Source organism: Apteryx rowi, unplaced genomic scaffold (assembly GCF_003343035.1).
Source record: "Apteryx rowi isolate R43461 unplaced genomic scaffold, aptRow1 scaffold_17, whole genome shotgun sequence".
Lineage (NCBI taxonomy): Eukaryota > Metazoa > Chordata > Aves > Apterygiformes > Apterygidae > Apteryx > Apteryx rowi.
The window spans coordinates 5050478-5066609 of NW_020447974.1; the positions used below are offsets into that span (position 1 = coordinate 5050478).

The 16132-nt window shown below is 41.1% G+C and overlaps 1 protein-coding gene across 1 annotated transcript in view; it reads right to left on the bottom strand.

The window, feature by feature from the left end:
• Positions 1–607: 607 nt before the first annotated feature.
• Positions 608–16132, bottom strand: part of ARNT2 (aryl hydrocarbon receptor nuclear translocator 2) — an 84491-nt gene continuing 68966 nt past the window's right edge. The window contains exons 13-18 of the mRNA XM_026060564.1: positions 15854–15977; positions 11514–11613; positions 8830–8968; positions 6529–6694; positions 3690–3826; positions 608–706 (exon numbers count right to left, since the gene is read on the bottom strand). Of these exons, the coding sequence (XP_025916349.1) occupies positions 608–706; positions 3690–3826; positions 6529–6694; positions 8830–8968; positions 11514–11613; positions 15854–15977 (765 nt within the window). The remainder of the gene's footprint in view (positions 707–3689; positions 3827–6528; positions 6695–8829; positions 8969–11513; positions 11614–15853; positions 15978–16132) is intronic.

Sequence of the window (16132 nt, forward strand, 5' to 3'; positions counted from 1 at the left end):
TAAAGTACCAAAATGTACACACATTCAAGTTTAAGTTAGAAAAGGCGGAGCTGAATCTTCTGGTCAGAGGCCTACGTTATGTTGGTTAATCTCACATTTAAACTGACTTAAAAACTACAAGGATCAAAGAAAACAGCATATTGTGTCTGCTTCCAGAAACTTAAGTTTAAAGCAAGGCATCGAAATTGAACGGTAGGCACTGTAACAAGACATTACCTTACCTTTTCTCTGTTAGTCTTTGTTACTTCTTTATTTATTTAAAAATTACCAAGGGGAATATTAGGTATCATTCACATTCAAATATTTAAGACTCAGAGACTTCTTTTTTTTTTTTTTTAAATCAAGCAAAGTTTTTCATCTCTGAGGTAGATGACAATAAAATAAAAATGAAAAAAAGGAGCTGTCAATGAACACCAACAAGTGCTGGAACTCCTCTGCTGGCACTTACGCACCCCAAGGAGGAGAGAGCAAGCTCTACACCACTATCTGATATATGAGAAATGTGACTTTTGTTTTAGTAGCTTCTACAGAAATGCAACACAGAAAAAGCAGAGCCAAAAATACACTGAAATGGCCTTGGAGAAGAACTTCATTTCTGCTTCACAAGCTACTCAGAAAACGGTGGAAACATGCCCAGATCAGCAAAATCTTCAATGTTGTAATTGCCAGTACCCTGCGTTGGATCCCCCGGCATTGGCAGCATGTCCTGCATGATAAGGAAAATCAAAGTGAAGTGTCACTTTCTAATATGTTATCCAGACACAAACTGTTTCCTGTTCATCTTTTCATTGTAAAACCAGAAAAGACCAAAGGCTACATAAATAAGGCGAAAAACAGACCTGTGCAGGGGGCTGGGTTAAGGTTTATGCACTGCTTATGTCTTGCTTTAGCTTTTCTGAAAGGCACGTGGGATTTCAGTGGTACAGAGGTTTCGGATTGCTCCTCTGAATAAGCCAGATTTCAGCAACCCTATACAATTCTCCCAGGCTGAAGCAATTCCCAAACATAACGGAAGTAGTCTGTGGCAACAGGCTAAGATATGGGAAATCACTGGACTTGATAACTTCAAGGACACTCTGGAGTGACAAGTGCTTAACAGAGGCTGAGGAGCTATGCTACTAATAATTAAACAAACTTCAAAGCCATAGGGATATGGGCAAGGCAGAAGCTGCTTTTACCCTCCCAGTGATTTCTTCAGCATAGGAAATAAAATCTTTTGATGACATGAAGACATTAAACAGATGCTTGATAATTCTGCCTGTGCATCTCACTTATTCTTCAGGGCAAAGTGTTCCAAATCACCTTAGAGTCTTTGTGCAGAAGGTGAACGAGGGGAAGTGTCCTGTGGGATATCCTCTAGGAACACAAAGCAGTTAGTGGGCTTACTAGAAAGGACTTGTTATTCCTCTGTCCCTTTTCCTCATGGGCTCTGAAATCCTTCTGAGAGCTGAAGACAGCCCTCTGATTTCACTGAGGGCAGTGCGATATGGGAAGTACGCAACATCTCATACAAGCAAGCACTAAAAGCAGGTCATTTCCTGAGCCCTACTGCACCCTCCCCTTTTCAATTTGATTCAAGGACCTGGTTTTGGAGAACTACCCAGTGCGCACTGAAAGGAGCTCCCTGATATCAGTGCAGGTTTGTGGAGGGTCTAACCTTCTCACTAGCACTCTGTAAGCAAGCATATTACTGCTCTTTGTCCTCTGAAAAATGCTGAAGATTGGACGTTCCCCCCGGCTAACAAGCTGACCAAGCAGCTCTCACGTGCTTCACAAAGGCAGAGGCAATGGAGGAAACTTCTCAGCAGAAAGGGGATTTCATGGTAATTGCTCCCACGTGTCTTAAGCCAAGTGAGGTCCCTGCAGGAGGCTTCAAAAATACTCAATCTTCCTTCCCAGCCAGAGATTGAAGCCACAGGGAAAAGACATCCCTTGCTGAGAAAACCAGAATTTATGCTTGCTTTTCCTGTCAACCCTTACAATAATAAGCTCTTACTGCAAAGCCAAGTGTTGCCAGGGATGGATCATTATCCTTACAATAAAACAAAACCTAAAGAGCAAATACAAACCTCACAAGATCTGCTCTGTGAAGGAATAAGCAGCAAGAGCAGCTGCGTACCGAAGAGTTACCCCAAAATAAAGAAAACTTGAAATCCATCTGAGGATCCTTAGCACCCCTGTCAATGGTGATAAAAGAGGCAATGGACAGAGCTGGCACAGTTTCTCAGCCGCCAGGATCAATCTGCATTTTCTGACCAAATCTTGCACTTATTGTATGTTTTCCCACATTCCTCATCAGCTAAGGAGAAGCTGTAGCTGCCTCTCCCTGTTTAAATTTCCATATCTTTGAAGGCATTTCTGCTGCTGGGGCCTCTGTGCCAAGGTCTCCCCAGGTAAAGACTCAGCAGGGTGGCTCCCCTTTTGAGTTTTCCTCTTTCCTTATGTCCAGCCAAGCCAGGCCTGGCTTCAGCACAAATAGTCCAAGCAACTTCTTGGAGGCCTTTGAACTGAGCTCATCCAACTTTCTCAGCACATCCAGCTATTAGCTTAATTCCCTCCAAATGCAAATTCACCTCCAAGAACTCTGCAGGTGAAGTCCAATTCTTCCTTTCTTTCCCTTCCACTGATTTCGTAAGACATTCACTGGGCCACAGCATTTGCCTTAAACAAAAGCAAGATATTCCTTGGAGCCCTCTGATTCTATGAACTCTGAACCATGCTGCCACTGATTCCACCGGAATCAACCTGTATATGCTTTTGGGTTAAAGTATGTGCAAAGCGACTACACTTTGCTTATATAGAGAGAAGCAACTTTGATTTATCTTACCTGGGCCATAGGGCAAAAACATGCAGGTAGTTATTCTAGATGTAGTGATCTTATTTGTTCCTGTGCGAAACAATGGTTCACTCAGGAACATTTTCAGGCTAATGCCTATTCTGCTGCATTCCTGACAACTGAGCATGAGCCTGATCTTGCAGGCAAATTTTCTCTTTAAAAAGAGTAAAAGATAATAAGGTGCCCCACTTCTAAACCTTGCTTGGGGCCTGAACTGTGTTTTCTGCATCTATCTGCATCATTTTGTAGCAAAACGTCTTCTTAATCTAAGTGAAAAATGAGCTATACCAGGACAGGGACCTTATTAGTTAACATATAAAGCCCTGCTCCATCTGTAGTGAAGGCTTAAAACTACACTTAACATTAAAAAAGTAGCTGAAGAAGATTATTTGCCAGCTGTATGATATCTGACTGTGTTTAGCATTAAAAAATTAGTGGCCACTATCTTCTATGCAGTATCAGACGCCTTTCCTGCCTGAACTGTCAAAGAGAATTAGACTGATTCCTAATTGGACTCAGTTGGGATTTTAGAGGTCAGCACCAGGATAAGAAAGTAACTGTAGTCAGGACTATTTTATGGCTTCTCTACAAAATGCTGAAGCCTCAAGTAAAGGGAGCAAAAAGAAGGGAACAAAGCAATTTAAACTAGCAATGTTGCCGCGTTTCGGCACAAAACAAAACTGTCTAAGTTCTAGTTAACATCAGTTATTATCAGTGCAAACCCATGGCAGCACACAGCAAAAGGTACTTGTGACGAGCCCTGTTAACGCCCCAGCTCATTGAGGGCCAGTGTTATTCGAATCAGCAGTGAGAGCTTCTTACAGGGACTTTGGGCTCAACGAACTCTCCTCACCTGGAACACTTCAGTCTGACTGGGCTGTGGATGCGAATGCTGGTCGCTGCTTTGCTGGTTATGATGCTGGCTCTGCCACTGGGACCAGACTTCAGAAGGTCTCCCCTGGAACTGGCTGCTGCTCTGACCACCTTCGGCTGGACGGAGGGAAAAGGCAGATGTCAGAGAGCAGCTCCTTCAAAATGCCTGCCTGCCTTTGGGACCTCATTTAACAACACTCGTGTTTGTAAATGAGTTTCAGAGCAAAGACCCTGAGTGACCACCTGCCCCTGGAGGTTGGAAGCCGAAGGAGTTTCAGCACTGGTTGCAGGCTGCAGGGCAGCCCGAGAGCAAAGTTCACTGCCATGGCTGCACAGACACAGCAAGTAAATTGCTAACAGCAACATGTACAGTGACATTGTAAGCAAGGCAATGGAAGACAATTTTCTAGCATCCTCCCACTGTTTTTTAATCACTAAGAGGGAATATTTGTCATTTGACTAAAAGAACCAAACAGAATACAGTGTCTGAATGCTCCTTTTCTTTAAACACTCCTTCTTGCTAGAGCAGTGGGAGCAGTATTACCTACTCACCTAAGCAGCATGCTTTCAGACTTTGTAAAGGGATGTAAAAACAATAATATCAACAGCCTTGCTGTCTTAAATGCAGACATTAACTTGTTTAGAGTGCTGTTTGCAGGGCTATCTTGTCCTTCAATATTAAAGCTGCAAAATGATTTATTTATAACATGCAACTTACAGCTAAATTATTATCCTGTTCATATGCTGATGGTTTCTTAAAAGTGTGATGCCATTTAAAGTTCAGAGCAAGTAATGAGAACAGCAAGATTTTATGGTAGATACACTTAAAACGATCGTTTCAGGGACAGGGATTTCTTTCAAATAGTCTACTGGAAAAAACATGATGCCACGCACATTACTTCAGTCACCTATTGCACACACACTTTTTATGAGTACAGTCACCACTCACATTTAACTGGATTCTGTGTGATTTTACCCTGTACTTCTACAGACTGGCTCCAAATGTATAAAACATTTAGGTAGTTCTCTTTCTATTTTAGTTACCTGCAGTGTCGTCTTCTAAGAGTTAGCATTTTAGAAAACTTGCTGCTAGGCAAGCATGCAAGCAAGCAAGCTTGCCTTCCCTCCAAACATTTTCTCTTCTCCCCCTTCCCTTCTCCCCCCTTTTTAAAAATAATAACTCCTATTATTTTTGCCTATTTCCCTCCCTGCAAAGAACCAAGGCTGGTTGATCTGGTTCTCCCAGATTATTGGCACCCTCCACCAAGAGCTGAGATCTCTGTAAGAGTGACTCGACAGAGATGCTTCCATGTGCCATGTTATGTCAGGTCTCTGGTAACCAGAATCTACAGTTTTCACAAAGAATGATAGAAAGAATGGAAAAATCAGTCACCACTCCATAGTCATTGCTACAGAAAACATAAGAACTCGTCTTTAACCCAATCTTTTTTGACTACCAGCTAAAGCAAAACAGATAAAGTAAACATTTTCCATGAAAATAAACAGGCTGTAGTGGCTTATTTCTAACACACCTGAGGCAGATAATTACATCTCTTCCCTTACTGACCCTACCACAACAAATAATTCAGTTGACTCAGAAATCCTGTAGCCATTTTGCTGGTCAAAATAAAATTCACCTAAGTTATCCTTTAAAAGAAAGCTGCAACTTTTTTTTTTTTTCTTTTTCCCTGGAACAACATATTGAAATTAACTCAATGAGGCAAATGATGCTTCTTTTCAGCAAAATGGTTATTGCCAGCTGGAGGTTCAAGACATTTGTCTTTGTAAAGGCTGTGTTATTAATAGAATCCAAAGTGATGTAGGTCAGGAAATGTTTCTCATTAGGTGAAAGGGTTCTTGCCAAGTAGTTTAGGCCTGAAATGCAGGCTGTCTCATAAACAAATGTACAAAGCCTAGTGGAAATGGAGTCATGAATAAGCTCTGTGGGAAGCGTTCCATTTCAATACACTTAGTCCCGGCAGTGCAGCACAGGTCTACACTCTTGAGTGAGGCTAATCTGCAAGAGAACTTCAATTTTATTCTCAATAGACAAGGGAGAAACTACATAAATAAGCACAATGCTACCTAAGCTTCTTGAAATTGCAGATTATCAACTAGCAACATTTTTCATGGACTCCACGTGTGTTTATCACTAACTGGTCTATAAATTTTTACTCTTGAATATGGTTTTGCAGGTGGAGTGCAGAAAACCTAACAAGCCTTTCTGGTTCACTCATTGAGTCATAGTCTGAAAGCCACTAAATTAGTATATAACAGGAAAATAAAACCATTTTAAAACGTGCCACCTTCTCTGGTTAGGTTAGTAGATGGGGTACAGTGAGGCTACAGAAAATCCTGTGTCCTGCTAAGCTCCAGTAAGTCATCTCTGGACAAAAGGACAACACCGTGCAGACAGGAATTTGAAAAATAAATAAATAAAAAAATTGGCCTGTGCCATTTAAGTGTTCTCCTGAGAAGYGGAAAGGGACCAAACCTTCTAGTCACAGCCTGGGAGGACATGTACTAGGGGAGTAAGCAACCTTTGAATCTTTCATGATGTTATTTAAAGAAAAAAAAGAAGTACTATGGTATCACAAAACATCACAACATTCTGAAGTCTGTTGGATGTGGTAGAGATGTAGTATGGAGAAAACAGGTCATCCCAGACCACTGTGCTCAACAGGAGAAAGCAAAACCCTTTTTACACTCAGGGTTTCCCAACAACAAATCCACCAGAACAAGCCTGATGATTTCAAATGAAGTTAATACTGGAGTTTAATTTTTAAGTGCATTTGTGTGCTGTGTCATTTAGAACTTACCAAACCCTGCGCTTCGGTTTGCTAAGCTAGAGTAGGCATTCCCACTTGGAGAAGAGGTGGCGGGGCTGGAAAGAGGGCTGTATGATGATGGATCAGCTGGATAAGTGTGACTTGTTCCAATCCCAAAGGGTGACGACTGAGCCTTGCCAGACTGGGATGGAATTTGCTGAGGAAAAAGGGGTGAAATAAAGGAATGAGTTTTACTGTTGAGGAGCAGCACAGCAGACTCAAGGTTTAACAACATAAAGCAAAGGCTAAATAAACTCTGCAGATGCGAGCAGGCACATTATCCCTGTTTCAGCAATATGTAACTTCTGTCAAAACCAACTTATTGCTGCATGAGGAAAACAGCTGATTATAAACCAGCACTTACAGCTCTCCCACTGGTCAACTCACATGCACTCAGTATCAGAGCTGTTTGCAACAACCTGACTTCCTTCACCTCTATTCTAAGAATTAAGCCCAAACTGAACAGCTGTAAAGAATTTATCTCTATTTGCCAGATTTTTGCAGTGCCACAGTAAAATCCCAGTTACCCAAATTCCCAGAGAATAGGTGCAGTTTTCAGATGATCAGTCTGCAGTGCTTGGAAATGGCCAAAGAAGTTACAAAGTTAATGAGTTGCTTTTTCTCCCCACTTAAGAAGTACAGGGAGCAAAGTTATCTTGCCTTGTAAAAGGCTTGGGAAGGACTGTGAATCACCAACCCTGGGAGGAGGGAGGAAACAGTCTAACTTTACTTTAAGTGGGCATCTGAGTTAATTCAAGGGCATTAAAAAACATCTTGCTGTCACTTTCATCTATATAACAGCTTTGTCACAGGATCTCCAAGAATGTTACACAAATGATGAAACACTACAAAACTGCTTTGAAAGAGGTACATGGAGACTAAGAGAGGTGAAATGTCTCACCCAAAACCATGTACTACAATAATACACAATGCTACAGATAGAATCTGCTTGTAAATTATTCCCCAATTCTCCCCTTATGAACAAATCATGCAGTTTCAAGAAAAACTCACTGCCTAATCAGCTCCACAAATAGAAATTAAAAGTGGTTACATCTCTGGGTACTTTTAATGATGTGCACTGTTATTGGCAATCAGTGCACTCAAGCAGAGCTATTTGCTTGGACAAACCCAGAGGAGTTGCAGGGGGGCGAGGGAACAGATCCCAACAGACATATAATGCGATGAAGATGCTTATTAAGTCTTCAGCTCTATTCCTAGCTAAGCCATCATGCTTTTCTAAAGGTTCCCACAATGACAATGGGTGCACGACATGTCACCTCTGCAAGGCTTAACTCTTGCTTTATTTTATTTAGGATGGATGAAGGAATTCCAAATTCCCTACATTCACACACAAATTCTGTTGACTAGGACAGCACCTGGACAATCAGAGGGATGAGTAATTTTTTCAAGTCATTATTAGCAATTTTTCCATATTTTTCAAAAATGAAAAATGTGTCAATGTTTCAGTTGAATTTCTTTAAACAGGTGTGGTGGAACAACTACGGCACAGTGAGGGCTGGGCAGCAGCAATGTAATTAACATGCAAATAATTCAATTGCTGAAAATTATTTAGTGCCTGCCATTATTCGTGTGCCATTCTAGCCTACAGACCAATGGAAAGCCAACAGTGATTATGAACAGCATTAATGCTAGATCAAATGTGGTTATTTTATGTTCTCTGTCTTTAAAAGAGTTTCAGAACAGGGTGTTTCCCATTACCCAGAACTAGCGGGGATTTCAGGGCTCGCAGCCCTGTGCTGTTGAGCAGACGGTGCCTCACTCTGCGGCACACGACGCTGCGTGAGCTGCACTGGGCAGTGCTCATGAAAGGGCAACGGGCTGTGGATTCATGCTGCCTGGATTTGTATGCTCCACTTTCTGGTGACACTGCTAACAGTGGTAACATTGCCAGGTGTTAGGCCGTGGTCCAAGAAAGATTTAATGCACAGGCTTAATATTAAAGCCTAACAGCTGTCCTGCTTATTTCACTTCAGTGCACACACAAAAATAAGTGCAAGACTGAGACCTTCTATTGGGATTTATGACAGCATAGCAAGTGCCACTATTACAAAGACTATTACAAACTAAATGCAGTTATGCACGGGGCAGCCATCTTAAGCTTTATAACCTGTCAAGGAACAGAAGTGAGGGAACCGATTTCTCTCCAGGCACAAATGATAATGCCAAAGTATATTTAATCACATTATAAATGGGATGTATGAATTCTTTTATAAAAAGTACACATTGCAAACCTTCAATGACCATGAAAATAAAAAGACCTTTAATCAATACCTGTCCTGGAAAAGGTGGACGATTTCCTGTCCAGGCAACCTGACTCTGATTTAACTGGCGAGATATCTGGGTCAGATTCTGGCCTGTTGATGAAGACGACTGGATGTCGTTCACACCAGGCACGTGTACCACGGATGAACTAAGGAAGCAAAAACAGAGCCTACTGTATTCCAGATACTGAAATTTTGATAATCATCACATCAGTATGTTCAATTTGTCTTAATTAAAAATTACTTAAGACCATCAAAAAACTACCAAACATTTTGGCATGCTAAAATGTTTATTCAAATAGACACAGAGGGCAAAATTATTTTGAATTAGACTTCTATAATCTCTTTGAAAGGACCTGCAAGAATAAAATCAGTCTAACACATGGTGCATAAACACTTAGTTACATATTAATTTATTTTCTAATACATTAAAGAAACTGTGCAGAGAGTATTCAAGCTGGTATTTCATTTTAAACTTGTGCTTACAGTCAACAGTATTTAAGCATTTGCTTAAATACCATTCCCCCATTAAGATGCACAAGAAGATATGCATAAATACTTCTTTATTTGTTTCTTGCTAGGGGAATGAAGAAAAGTGTGTTATATATTAAAAATGCAGTGTTTTAATTCCTATTTTCACCACCTGATGCTAAGAAACAGCATAAAATTATATATCCAGGCAAAAGAATAAAAAAGAATAAAAATAAACTAGGGTTAAAAGCTTTGGAATTAAAAAGAAAAATAATTCCAAAGGAATTTGTCTATGTGTTAGCTGTTCCCTAATTACGGAGTTTTACTACAGAGAAATTCCCCTGAAATTCCTCATTAGAGGGAAAATTATCCAAGGGACTGCTTCACTTTACCATTTGCTTCTCATGGAAGTCTTCTGTCCTACTGAATATATGCAAACACACATTGTGAATGTGCATATATACATATATAAAAATACAACCTGTACAAATGCATTTGCATATCAATTAAAATAGCTCGCCCTTCCTCCAATCCCATCCCAACTGTCTATTTTCACAATCATTTTAAAGAGAAAGAGGAGACCCGATTGGGAAAAAGAGTAAACAAAGTTGAGCAGAGAGGAAACAGGAATCCTGAATCCTCTAAGGAGACTGACAGAATCCCCCCAGAGCAGTAAGCAAAATGTGGCAGGCACTGAAGATTTGCTATTTTGTGTTTCTCTAGCTGCCCCAAAGCGAAATGTCTGTTTAGAAATTCTTTGCAGAGTCTGTATTATTATTGTTGTTTCTACTACCACAGAGTGTCCAAAAAGGGAAATTTGGATCGGAAAGTCCATCTAACTGTGGCTGAACTCTGGAGGCACACAAGAGCTGATGGGAAGCGCTGGCCCTGCTGCCAGCACCTTCCCAACCAGGCTGGTGAGTGCCTTGCCTAACGGGCTTGCACTGCACCTGGAATATACACCTGCAGACCGGGAGTTTGCAAGATGGTGCCTAAAGTCTGCCCAGGCTCAGTAACCTAACACTCCCGCCTGCAAAACATTAACGGAGGACAGTTTATCGAGGGCAGTAATGCTGGCAGATGTGTCACTGCTTGATGTAATAGAGATGTAGTATAAAAAAAGCTACAGTTAAACATGAGGAAAATTAACAAAGGAAATGAATAAACCATAAGCCAAACCCCAAGGCAGCAAGTCAACCGTCCAGTAATGTATAATATCCAATTAAAAGACATTTTAATTTACTGTTATATTGCCCCCCAAAGTTATTCTTGGTTTTCACTTGGACAAAACATGAACACAGAAGTTTTATTTCTCCCCACTGAGATTATTAGCAATTACAACTTTAAGAACACATTGATTAAACAAAATTACAGTTTGAAGATGATTTCTAATGCCTGGAACTGACAATGCTAGCCTCTGAATGGCTTTTTCTTCACTTTCAAAACCTTGGCTTCATCTAAAACAGGAGAATAAACTTCAGTATTACTGTCTTAGAACTGGAATACTAAGAATAGTGATACTGAGGTAAATATAATAGCTGTTACCACATTCTCAAAAAAGTCACTGGAAGTGCATGCAAATTCTTAAATTTCAGATTAGCCAAATCCGTACTGCCAGCTGGTAGGGAGCAACATCCACTCTGAATAACTCAAAGATGCTTCAGAAAATATCAGAATGCCACCTTATATGTATTCTGAATTTGCCTTGGAAAACTGTTCCTGCCTGCATCCAGGCCTCATCAGAGACTACGGATGAAGCGTCCCTTGTTCCCACTACTAGTGGTTTCCCTGCTGGTTTGGATCACTGACAGATGGTGTCCTCCAAGGCAGCTTGCAGACTGAAGAACTACTGAGAACTTGAAGTGCAAAACAACTAGTTCGGTTGAATGTTCCTCAGTCAGATCTGTGGGCTTGGCCCCAATCACCTTTAAAACTTCCCCTCATGATTTTGTTGCTGCTTCTTAGCTTTTTCCAATTATATCACAGCAACAAGTATCTATTTACCATTCACTATTTCTAACAGAGAGATCCTAATCTTCTCAACTTTTAAGCCTAGTCCAAGTGCTGAAATGTCATGTAAGAGTTAAGTATGCACAAAGAAAAAAAATCATTCATGTTGTAAAGAAAGCCCTATAACCTTAGGTTTGTTTTGTTTCTACCAAATCAAAGTGGAACTGTCCCCACTTTCGGAAGCTGATACTTTCAGGATCTGGACTACAGTACCTGAAAGTCTTTCCTGAATGTCCTGGCTGAAACGGGCTTCCTTGGGAATAAAGTTGCTGGTTTCCTGCTGTGGATGCTGAGGCCATCATTTTTTTATCTGCTATAAAAGAAAAACAAATCACAAAAAGAAAAAATTTAGGGGTGATAAAATGAAGGCATAATTATTTAATGGAAATCACAATGTATATACACAGCAGAGATTGTTGTTCTCTTCTTAAACATTTATGAAAAAGCCCTATGGAATACACAAAAGGGCTATATGACATTTCAGTATGTTAACTGGAGTCACAGCTGTTTTGTGTCTTTTTCACACCCCCTTCCCAGAATGTACTTAATTAATGCTATTGTTTGCATGGAAAATAATACTGGTATGTGTCCTCTGGGCCACTCAATCCAGACACTAACAACAAAGCTACATCAAAGGATTAAATGCCACCTTGAAACAGTTTGCTTTTGTGTCCCCACTGGAAGCTGCTCCAGATCATGTAGGCAGGAGGGGGAACGGGACAGAAAGAGTATCTCTGGATGACAGGAGAAGTGATGGGTGCACAAGTCCCAGGAGTAGACTGGAAAGGGGAATGCAGCTTTTCTGGAATAAAGATGGAAGAGTCTGCCAGGGGAAATGGAATAAGGCCATATGAAATGAGCCTGGCCTGAAGAAGGTCTGTGTGGGCCTGCGTGGCCTACTTGAGAACAGCCTCAGGGAAGGGTACATTGCTGGCACCAGGAGAAGCACTCCAGTGCTGCTGCTGTTATTGTAGCCTGTTTGTACTGAGGTAGCAGCTAAGAGCCCACACCCAGTTGGATTAAGCACTCCACAAGAACGGTATCAAAGAGCCCCTGTCATAACTTGCTGACAGTCTCCTCCTCTCTAGGACGGCAGGAGCAGAGTACCTGATTCTCCTGGGCAGTCTGGTGGCATGCCTGCAAATCAGGGTGACCACCTGCAAACCTGGACAATCCTGCAGCCTCTGACTGCATTGCTATCTCACAGGAGGCTGGAGGCACTTTTCTTCCAGGGTGTTTGCAAGACTTGTTTATGTACATGATCTGCAGCAAAGCAAAACACTGGTCTCTTACAGTCTTTGGTGTCCTATAAAATCTAATGCTTGAGGGAGCCATGAAATAGGATTCATGCATCCCAGTGGGGTGGAAGACAGTCTAACATAGTGAATAACACACATACGGAGATGCCATTAACTTTTATGACCTAGCCTTACACGGCAACAAAAACACTGGAGATCAATCTCTAATTGAATGAAACGAGTCTGGGTGAAAAATGCCATTCAGTCCTTTAATTTAATATTCTGACACTGGATTACTCTGAAGTCCAGGGAAACCCTCACTGCTATTACTTTTTTCCTTAGAATAATTTAAAGGTTTTGCTCCACCATTCCTCCATCGCTTTCCGCATCTTCCCTTACTACATCCGTCAAGTACAAAACTCCCCGCAACTTGCTGATCACTTCATAACCATCTGTTATCAAACCTGCCTCATTTTTCCCTTTGCTCTTTTCAATTTCCCCTCCCTTTTCATAAGATGTTCTCCTGGATGCAAGGCCCACTCAACTTGCAAGTAATGCAAGACTCTGCTTGAGGTCCTGAGCTTTTAAGACCTGGTGAGCCTGGCCCCGCAAAGGCCTCCAACACACACCAACTCTTCTCTGTTAGCTGTCTCTAAGTTCTTATTACGTTATGTTCTTAGTGAGAATCCAAGCTCTCCTTCCCAAAGGAAAAAAGTCATCTCAAATTACTTCACAAGAGCCTCAGAGAAGAAGTGTATATGCCACTGATGCAAGCTGTCATTGCTTTTCCTCTGTAATACAGACATTCAATTCCTCACTGGCTACATATTGCCCAGCACAGAGATCAAGTCTGGGCTGCGAACCTATACTGTCATGTAAAAAGAAGGGAAAGAAATAGAGATAAGAGCTAGGAGAAGGCTGTGGATATGGTAGGAAGAGTTGAGAATGGGTTAGGATAAGGATGTCTTCAAGAGGAAGGATAAGTGATTTTGATTTTTTTGCAATAATGTCTTTCTTGCATGAGGTCTTCCCCTTTCTAGGGCCATCCTTTACTGGGATGCCAAGCTCTCAGGGTTGGAAGAGAGCCAAAATCCTGCAGGTGCTTTAGATATTTGAGAATGACTTACTAGCAAAATTGAGAATGCCCTAAATGAACTGGAATTCCTCAAGTGGATCAGAGTTGCCATGGCAGTTACTGGGGTCTGTACTCCAAGATGAGGCTAAGAGAAATGGCACAGCTCACCAGCAGATAAATCACCTTTAAAACCTCTTGCTTGAGTTGCATCAAATGCTCCTTAGTCACATCTCTGAATCTGGCCCACATCTCTCCCAGATGTATTCCCACTCGGGATTATACACTCTATCTCTTTACTGTCACCTTTGCTACAGCACTGAAAATCTATTTTGTTTTGGTGTTTTACTGGGATTCTCAGTCCTTTTTCTCTCTAAACCCCTTCCCTGTACTGCAGCCCCTTTACTGGTCAGTCATGTACTCTTCTCCTAGTAGGACCAGTGTTTCTACCTGTAGAATGAATATGTCCTTAGCAACTGCATCATCCTGTGCCTCAAGGCATTTGCATGAATGGGTGAAGCCAGACTTTCTCTCCCCTCTTTCTTTGCTTAATTACGTGTGGCCACTGCATGCGATTATGGCGTCAATCTCCCTGTGTCAAACCTGTATTTATCAGTTCCTTGAAGAAAAAAAAAAAAAAAAAAAGGCAAAACATAGCCAGGAATCGGATCTGGTATCAGCATAATGCAAATGTCTTGCAGGCAGCATGCAGGTTTGTCAATATTGGTTTTGGACAGTTTATCTCCCCTCTAACTGAGAACCATCCCTTTTTATCATTCAGAGAAGACCTTGATCACAGCTCCCATGAGAAATTCTGGCAGGGTGAATGTCCCAAAAAAAGCATAGCCTGTAAATTGGTAAGACTGAAAAGAGTAATGGTATTTCCAAGAACATAACCTCACAGCTTGATAGACCCTTAACCCTAACCCGTCCCTACAAACAGTTGAGAACTGCCTGAAAATGAGCCAATAAGGCAGCCAAAAAGCAAGATGTTCTTGCTTGGAAAAACATATTCTGGTGTTCAGGATTGGAGTCTTGCTACCTTCTAATGGACCCCTTTTATGGCCTCAGCTGTTGACTTCACTGTTAGAGTAGACAGACAACAATGAACAGGAATAACAAAGGTCCCAGCAACAGGAGGACAGAATATCAAGTCTCTCTTGCAGCTACACTGCCTTCTCCATTTGAAAAGGTCAAGTCAAACATAAGAAACCAATGCAGTGAGGTCATCTCCCAACACCCCTGGACTTAAACCCTGTGGGTTGTTTCCCTCATGCACTGTGTGACACTTGAACATTGATTTATTTAAAACAAATGTAAAAACTTTTCTTTTTCAGTGAGGAAAGTTAAGAACAATAAACAATTAACAAGTTCTTCCATGAGCCTGGTTTCCTACAGATATATTTTGGATGACCCATTCAGCTGCCAGTTTTCTGAATGATTCCTGTCTCTTCAGGCAACAGGCAGCTAAGCTGGGGCTACTTTGAGGCTACATCTATACGACTGACAAGTTTACTGCTACTTCTTGGAACAGGGCTGAGAAATCCTTCGGTGAGGGCACTCAGCGAGGACTCTCTATCCTCGCAGTAATTTCCATGAAATGTATAAGAACTTACTATTTCTGAGACTCCTATCATTCTTATAAATACTTGCCAACAGGTTAAAAATTTGTGGGGAAAAGAATATGGGACTCACAGAGAGATGGACAGATAGAATGACTGGAGATGCCTCATCTCCCTAGGAAACAAGGATATTATTACACTTGAAAGCAGCATATGCATCTGAAAACTTCAAAGCAAAAGCAAGTGATTTAAGAAAAAAATGCAGGCCCATCTTAAGACTTCTTAGCAGCTTTCTTAATCCATGTCTACTTATTGAGATGAACTGACATCTGCTGTTTAAGAAAATACATATTTAGAAGCTGGAAGTTCTGCCCAGTAGGTTTACTATCTATGAGCTGCACTGCTTAAGCTGCTCTTGTGAAATGAAAAGAGAACCAAACTCAAGCAACTCCAGTGACAGTACAGCAGTTCCTTCACTCCTGGAATTTTGCTCCTCATTGTCTTTGAGGGAAATACCAACTAAAGACAAATTCTAGGAAACAGTCTTGAAAGACTGACTTTACCTGGAAATTTCTCTGCCACATAGTACCTTCTCTTCATTCTCTTCAAAAGCTGTGTTCCACATCATGTAACCATGCTTAGCATAATATTAAAAATTAAATAGCAGAGACATTCACTTACAAGCAGCTATTCCAGCAAACATCTCAGCAAACCTAGGATCTCTCTCTTGGGAGAAGATAGCATCTGGCTTTTCGACAGACTTTCCACCCTCATGAACATTAGCTGGTATACTTGGAACAGGCACCTGTTGAGATATGCAGAGGAAGGTAATACCCTCCATCATATTTGACAAAAAGGAATTCAAGAATAATCACAATGTATTTTTAATTCTGCTGAGATCTGCCATTGCTTTGCATTTTAAAAGATCAGAGGCACAAAAATAAAGAACTATTGAGAAAT